Raw genomic sequence first — 7,534 nt, 5'->3', positions numbered from 1 at the left:
TCTCAAAATGACTCTAGGATATTCATACTATACGGAAATATACCGGGAGTAGATTTTGGATTTTGATAGTGAAATGTAATGGCACGGTCACATCAGCCTTCGGCCGCCATGCAATTTTGAAGTTTCTCCTACATGTACAGTCTTTTCCACGAAAACAAGGAACAGTGAATCACTGTTTAACGTCCCGTCCTAAGCACTGCGAACCCTTGGTAGCGTGCATGTCGGGTGAGCTACAGGATTTAAACGCCAGGATTAGAACTCCCAACCTCTTGGTCAAGAGGCAGGGTCGCTAACTACCGGAGTACCTACGCACGCAACTTCAAATTCATCAATTAACAGATGCATCATATCACGTTTCTCCTTACAATCTGAATGTTTTATTCACATGAAAATGCCAGGCATTAGGATGATACAAGAAGGAAGTATGTACATACTGTAACTTGCGTTGCGGTTCTTGGCAATTCAACATTCAGCACAACGATTTCACATATCCTGACAACGTATACTCAACATTGTGAAAATAAAACTGTTCTCCAACTCAAAGAAATTTGATTCTCGGTCAACCGGGACTGAGGGCGATATCGACTTCAGTGAACTTTGACCCAGTGCTGACGTCACACGTGCAGTAAATCACGTGTCTATTGCACTTGGATCAGACATCGAAAATTCTGGCGAGTCAAGTTTCTTTGAGTTGGAGAACGGTTTAATTTTCACGATGTAATTTACCAACTCAGAACTTTCATACTAGTATACTCAACATTGTCCCATACATGTATGTCATTGAAACAGGTGCGTTTCCCTTATAGCCAAGAACTGTTGTTGCGAACGCTGTAAAAAGCTAGTTACACACTTTTTCATGGAAAAAGAGATCCTGTAAAAGTCTTAACACAAAAACTTACACATTCATACCAAAAGGACTGTTTGAGCTTAACATGTCGAGATTTTCTTCAAAATTGCCACATTTTGAACAGCCTACGTCATCCAAAGGACATTCTGTACATTAGTTTGCTTGTCTCCAGATCCACACCAACTCTCGTCATCTCTCGCGAGATGTCATGTACAAAGTTGTAACGTTACGTTGGTTACTCAGTACTCCATAATCCTCATATCCGGGCAGCCATTTTTCTCTGGGGCCATTGAAGTAGTTTCAACGATGTGGTCTTCAATCTTTGATTTGAGAAAAAAAAGAGATATTGTCAACAATATGGTAATAAATACACATTGTATTAACGTCACAATATGAACTTTACTCTCTGATATGTCCATGTTCCCCATATAAAATGTATATTGACAAATAAAAGATAAAACTAAAAGTGTCTAAATGTGACGTACTTTGCCTACAAGGCCAGGTCACTTTTAACGTTTAAGCTGCATTATGTAACTTACGACAAAAAACGTCGACTTTCTGGTAATTTCTTTGCAACGTAAGTTGAATCAAGTACCATTCAGGAAGTCGAGGTGTCGAAATATGACGCTTTCGAGTGTCTTTGAAAGCTGGAAACACAGCTGTTAGCCATGTTTGTTAACATTCTGGTAATTTGCAGTGGCACCACAAACTAAGTTCACCTCGTGTGAGCTGTTTTAGCGCCAACCACAAATGCCAGAAATCTGAGGAATCGCACAGATATGTTGACAGGTGGAAGTAAATTACAATCCCACGACGATTTTTCAATAAAACATGTCGATTCTAGGTGCACAGATGTTACATGATGCCCCTTTCATGCTCACCTTAATAGATACATAAAACATTTACTAAGCATTGCAGGTTTTGATAGCCTCCAGGCATCTGCAAACTGACATAAACTTCCCGGGTCCTCCAACGAGCTTTTCCTGTCATACGCCCTGGTCGTTTTAGCTGTCGTAACCAGAAATATGATGGATCGTAAACATTTACAAGATAGCGTGGTACTAATCAAGTTTAGGATCCAATCTACCGCAACGAGCAATAAGTCAATCTGATAATATATGACCTTGAACGAAATCGTTCATAATTTGCCCTACAACATAAATGTCGACGTATTTTTGCTACAGAAACCATTATAATTTGAAGATATACTTGAAATGCAACAAAACAAATTGCTTCTCCGAGTTGCGGATGTTTTCATGGCATATCCCGGGTCGTTTTGACAAGATGCTGCTCTGTATTTGATCTCAAAACACTTTATATTTTTTGAGCTGCCAGCTAGAGAATTCAATCAAGAGATGGTAAACTGTTTTGCTACCACCAAGTAATAAATTGTGTATTTCATCCAGTAACTAGACTGGGTGGTTACTTATATTGGTCCTTTGGGGACATTTTTATGATGTTGGATTGCCAATCATTTACTGTATGAGTAACAACCCCAAGCAAACATTTGACATGTAGTAACCGAAATTCCCTGTCACACATTCACAACCTTCCCCCGACCACCAGCGAACTAAAGTTGGCTGAACGTCGGGAGCAGTCTGACCGCATTTAGGCCATGACTACCTTTGTTTCCGAAAATTTTAATCTAAATTTCAATCAAAGTTGACTCCCAGTCATTCAGTGGAAAAAAAGAATTTTGTGATATGAAATTCGACATTATCGCAATATCTAGTTACCCCCTCAAATGTGTGTTTATTATGATTTCACAGAATCAGTATGTTTGGTGCTACAGATAAGCAGCTAAACATTAGTAACTTAATTGTGCCATAATTCTAAATAGTAGATCTATGAAGAGTGAAATATTCATAACACAGTAATATAATCATAATTGTAAAATGTAAACTAATTGTAGAAAAATATCACTCAACACAATGAATTAAAGGAAAGGAAAATATACCGCGCAATAAAAACAAATTTTGGCAATTTTTAAAATTTCATAATCATTGTTGTTAAGGTAATGTTACCATTATTAGTATTATCATTATTCTGTTAGTAACCACTTATTATGTACCATTTTGTTCACTTCATGTAATTCTCTCTGTATTTTCATTTACCTCCTGGTGTTGTTTTAATTTGGACTGGGATACACAAAGTAAATCTTCTATTTCTATTTACATGCACCTTATAATATAAAAGCTGGAATGAATAAATAAATAAATAGATAGATAAGATGTTCCTGGGTAAATGTCAATATACACTGTTAGTATATTGTATAGAAGGTCAAGGGCTTCTAGTATAATTCCGGACGAATTCCCATATCTCAGCAACCTTACATCTACATGGGCTAATATAACAAACTATAGGTATAAATGAAGTAAGAAATATGTATATATAGTGGCCACCAAGGACCCTTTGGAGAATAAAACAATTATGCAGAATTTTTCCCAGAATTCTGGCTCCAGTTCTCAGAATTCTGCAGACTTCTGGCTCCAGTCCGGCTCCAGTTTTCAGAATTCTGGCTCCAGTTCAGAATTCTGCAGAATCAGGTTAATCCTTAGGGGGTCCTTGATGGCTGCCACGTATTTCTTATATCCCTTTTACCTATAGTTTACGATCTAGATTTAGAAGTAAAGTTGCTGTGATATGGGAATTAGTCAGAAATTAAAATGGAAATCCGAAATTAAACTGGAGGCTGTTAAGTTGTTGAAAACGGTGCTTACTGTGAAATGACCATGTTTGCTTCTGTGGCAGTCCGCATCATTGTGACTGTGACTTCTTCTGAGGGAATGGTATCCTGAAACTCCAGAGGACAAGTTAGTATTTCAACACAGAAAGGTAAGATTAAACCTCAATGCACATAATAAAGATTTCATTTATACTAGTATATTAGATAACATGATAGATAATAAGATAGGAAAAGGAAAGTGTGGTATAAAGGGATATTGATAGTCTTTATATTGGTTATAATTAGATATCATCGCTGGCCGCTACGGTACAAATTTCATTTTCATCCTGCCGATGACGAAGAAATACCAGAAAATGTAATATTCTCACCAAATTAAAACGATGCCCAAATAATTCACCGAAGTTGCAATCATACCTAACCATGATCTATTGTGTTCTTTATTCTTCTCATCTTAATTATTTAGCCTAGAAGTACAGTGGTAAAATCATTTTTAGTGTTCTACAATATAAAGTGAGGAGAAGTTGAATTTCTATGGTTAGTTTTATTTTGTATTTGTCAACTGTATTCGTTCACCATGTTTTGTTGTGACCTGTACATAGCCCGGTTTATCAAAACTGTGCAATTAAGATTGTGATTTCTCTCAAACTTTCATTCATAGCATGTAAGGTTGAGAGAGAAAATTTGGGTAAGTTCGAATTCATTTTAGTGTTATGTCTTTTCTTTAGAGTCATTCATTCATTATTGATCTTTTACCCTCACCTTGGACCGTTTCCATGCCACCGATGACCTGGACAGAAGAGGCGGGGAAGAGTCCCACCGTTCCCCGGGAGAAACCGTACCACCACCCGTCGGTGCCCTTGTGAAGCACCTCCACGATGTCATCCACTTCCAACGTCAGACCGCCGTCTCCCGGAGGTTTGTAACTTGACACGGTCTTCGCCAAGATTCGTTCTATAAAAAGTAGTACAGAAAGCATGGTTAAAAGTCGAGACGGGAGGCGACATAGACTTCCAAAACCCTTTGACCGTTGCCGACGTCACACGTACATATAGTGACGTGACGTGAGCTTTTCGGTCAGATATCTAAAGAAGATTAAATTCCGGAAATTCTTTGAAATTCTTCCGGGGTCCAATTACTTGAGTGGAATACAGTTTAATTGTTCCACAATGACAATGTAATTTACAAATGAGATGATAGAAAATATCCACTATTATGTTTATGTAATTTTCACTGATTAGAGATGTTTTCATGATATATATGACGCCAATTTTAGAATTAGAATTTCCGGGTACGGCTTGACATTTTCGAGGGTACGGCCAGAATTTCCGGGTACAGCTCGAAAGGAGTTTGATGGGGTTGAATAGGACTAATACTAACGCTAGTGGGGTGGGGTGGGCAGTATGATCAGGTCAAACAGGAGTGCTTGTGTACAGAACAGACGTAACAATGGGACTGAGCCTTAATACATATGCAAATTGCCTAACGACACAACCATCAGACCTGATACTCCCCTGGCAAAATATTAGGTGAAAATGCTGTGTTGTAAGGGAAGTTGTACCTGGCTTTCTGGCTAAAGTACCGGGACAGCTCCCCTGAAGCATGAGGGTGCCGTCATTCAGCCTGTACGACCTGGCCTTGATGCTCTTCCCGCAGTGTTTGGTCCGAGGCTTTCTCCTGCCTTTGCTCTTGGAACAGACGATAACGACCAGTAGTGACGTCAGCAGCAGGGCTGTACCGCCAACGGCACCTCCCATGATGCTCCAGAACTCTAACCACCTTCTCCTGGATGTTGTGTCGTCTGTGGGGGAGGGGTAATATTCAAGTTTGATGTAACAATTGTTTAGTGTTTATCCTTTTTGTTGTCATTGGCTGGTATTCTGGCATGTTTGGGTGTCAAAATTGACTCATATCTAACTCTTATATTCGGTGCGGTTCGTATAGAAATGTAGGCGTGGCCTAAATTTGGTAAGACTGTTATGTTGCCGAACTTCAGCAAACTTTGATTGATTTAGGCCATGCCGATCTCCTGTCCAAACCCGATTGCCTTGAACATTTTGATAAATTCGGCTAAAGCATCTGAACTGTAACTTACCTGTTCGAACACCAACCAACCATGGCCGACCTACTCCCACCATTGTTAGGAGGGAGTTCGGCTAGTGTTCTGGAGGCCATACCTCAACGTCTTATAATATCAGATCTAATAATATATATCACTTTCTGGGACAAGGCTTAAGGTAAAAGTTTGGTGCTAGCTGCTGGCGTCATCGTGGATTCAATCCACGTCTTATCGCAGAAAATAGGTCTACATTTTGATCATATCTGTTTTCACACGTTTTCATCTGTTTTAACTCATTTCACACGTACATCGATCAAACGCTAAAGATTTTGAAAGAAAATCGCGTCACCTTGGTTCTCATATGGGTTCAAGAAATCGCTTTACAATAAATATAGATGACTTTTTAGAATCCTGAAGGCCATTCAATAGATCCTATCTACCGCAAACAGTAGTTTTAAGCACTTCGTCTGAAAAGCTTTCTTGTTACCACTCAATAAAGTCGTTATACAACTCCTACGAGTAGTACTTCAGAAGAAGAGTTGTTATCGTAAGGGTATCTTCATCGCCAATGTTCAAAGTCTCCTTTAATACGTCTTTAGCCCTTCGGAATACTGTCGACTTGGGTTGGGAGAAGGTCGGGAGCAGGGTCGGCTTTGTTGGCTGGTGTTCGGAAGGGTGTCGTGTACTGTTCGGCTGCGTCAAGCAAATGTTTTAAGATATTAAAGAAATAATCCAGTGTCAAATTTCGAAGGGTGGGGGGGGGGGGATCATTGTCGTCTGATGTTCGGGGGGTGTCCAAGGGTAGGGTAAATTTGAATTGAATTCAACTCAAATTCGATTCGTATAGAAAGGAGGTCGCCGTGGCCGACTGCTCCGGAACTTCAGCCAACCTTGGTTGGTTGGTGGTCGTGGAAAGGTTCTAAATACGTGACAAGATCCCAACTTACTGGAATACGACGCCGTCCCTTCACCAAGTACGGTCAACTCCACAGCTCTGGAGTCATTACGGTATTTCCCGTTAAATGCCCTGCAGAGATACTCCCCGCTATCCGATGTCTGCAGATCGTGTAACGTCAGGTACGAGACGATGTGGTCCAGGGTACTGGAGAGGCCGATTGGCTGGGAGTTGCCGCTCTTATACCACAGGACTTTGGGGGTAGGGTTTCCGTCTACGATACACCATAGTGTTACAGTTGCTCCCACGGTTGTGAAACGTGGACTTGTGATGTTTAGTACCACCGGTGGATCTACAGAAAGTAAGAAAATATAAGGAAACATATTAGAGATTATGTAAAACAACCCAAAATATACAAACGCAGCTCGCTGTTGTACGTAAAGAAAACGCAAGGCAAACCATTTTCAAACTTGACCTTCGTTTTCACAACTGCTATTCACCTACCAAATGTCTTCGAGAATCATTCACAGCCTCTCAAGCCCCGCAGATGTATGGACCGTTCTCAAAGCCACGCCCCCTTAGTAACGCCCTAGCAACCGGAATACCTTTACATCCCCTGTTCTATTCTCTTATTGTCTGAATCGTTAATTTTGATTTACATCCAGGGACGTTCTATAAAGAGGTCGCTGCCGTCAAATTTGCTTAGCAAAGAAACTGACAGTTTATCATGTAATTGTCAACATTATTACAGTGTCTGGTGTAAAAATTGTTTCCGACAGTTTTGGTTGTTGTATCGATTTTCTGATAGATGGAGATTACTGCGTTTCCAAGGTTCAATAATCTGTTAATAATCCAACATTTATCTCCTAATTAAAAGGGTTACTAAAGGTCAGTATGCTAGATAAATCGGAAGAAACGAATGTAACAGCTGTTAGAAATGAAGGTATTAGTATACGTAGTACGTTTTAGTATCTTATATGCAATGGTAGTAGTAGAATGTTGTTTAGATTTCCCATGAACGTCATGGTGGTTGCTATATTCATATATATA

At 39.8% G+C, this 7,534-nt stretch overlaps 1 protein-coding gene across 2 annotated transcripts in view; it reads right to left on the bottom strand.

Moving 5' to 3' along the window:
* Positions 1 to 358: 358 nt before the first annotated feature.
* LOC109475200 (hemicentin-1-like) overlaps positions 359 to 7,534 on the bottom strand; it is a 26,016-nt gene continuing 18,840 nt past the window's right edge. Inside the window, exons 4-8 of one of the 2 annotated variants that reach the window (XM_019775781.1) lie at positions 6,537 to 6,836; positions 5,092 to 5,331; positions 4,293 to 4,484; positions 3,568 to 3,647; positions 359 to 1,167 (exon numbers count right to left, since the gene is read on the bottom strand). In XM_019775781.1, the coding sequence (XP_019631340.1) occupies positions 1,087 to 1,167; positions 3,568 to 3,647; positions 4,293 to 4,484; positions 5,092 to 5,331; positions 6,537 to 6,836 (893 nt within the window). In that variant the 3' untranslated portion in view covers positions 359 to 1,086. The remainder of the gene's footprint in view (positions 1,168 to 3,567; positions 3,648 to 4,292; positions 4,485 to 5,091; positions 5,332 to 6,536; positions 6,837 to 7,534) is intronic. The other variant, XM_019775782.1, reaches the window with a different exon arrangement.

Source organism: Branchiostoma belcheri, unplaced genomic scaffold, assembly GCF_001625305.1.
Source record: "Branchiostoma belcheri isolate BF01 breed outbred unplaced genomic scaffold, Haploidv18h27 scaffold33, whole genome shotgun sequence".
In the NCBI taxonomy this organism is placed as follows: Eukaryota; Metazoa; Chordata; class Leptocardii; order Amphioxiformes; family Branchiostomatidae; genus Branchiostoma; species Branchiostoma belcheri.
Note: the sequence above shows the minus strand (reverse complement) of the source record. Positions and strands in the feature narration are given on the sequence as shown.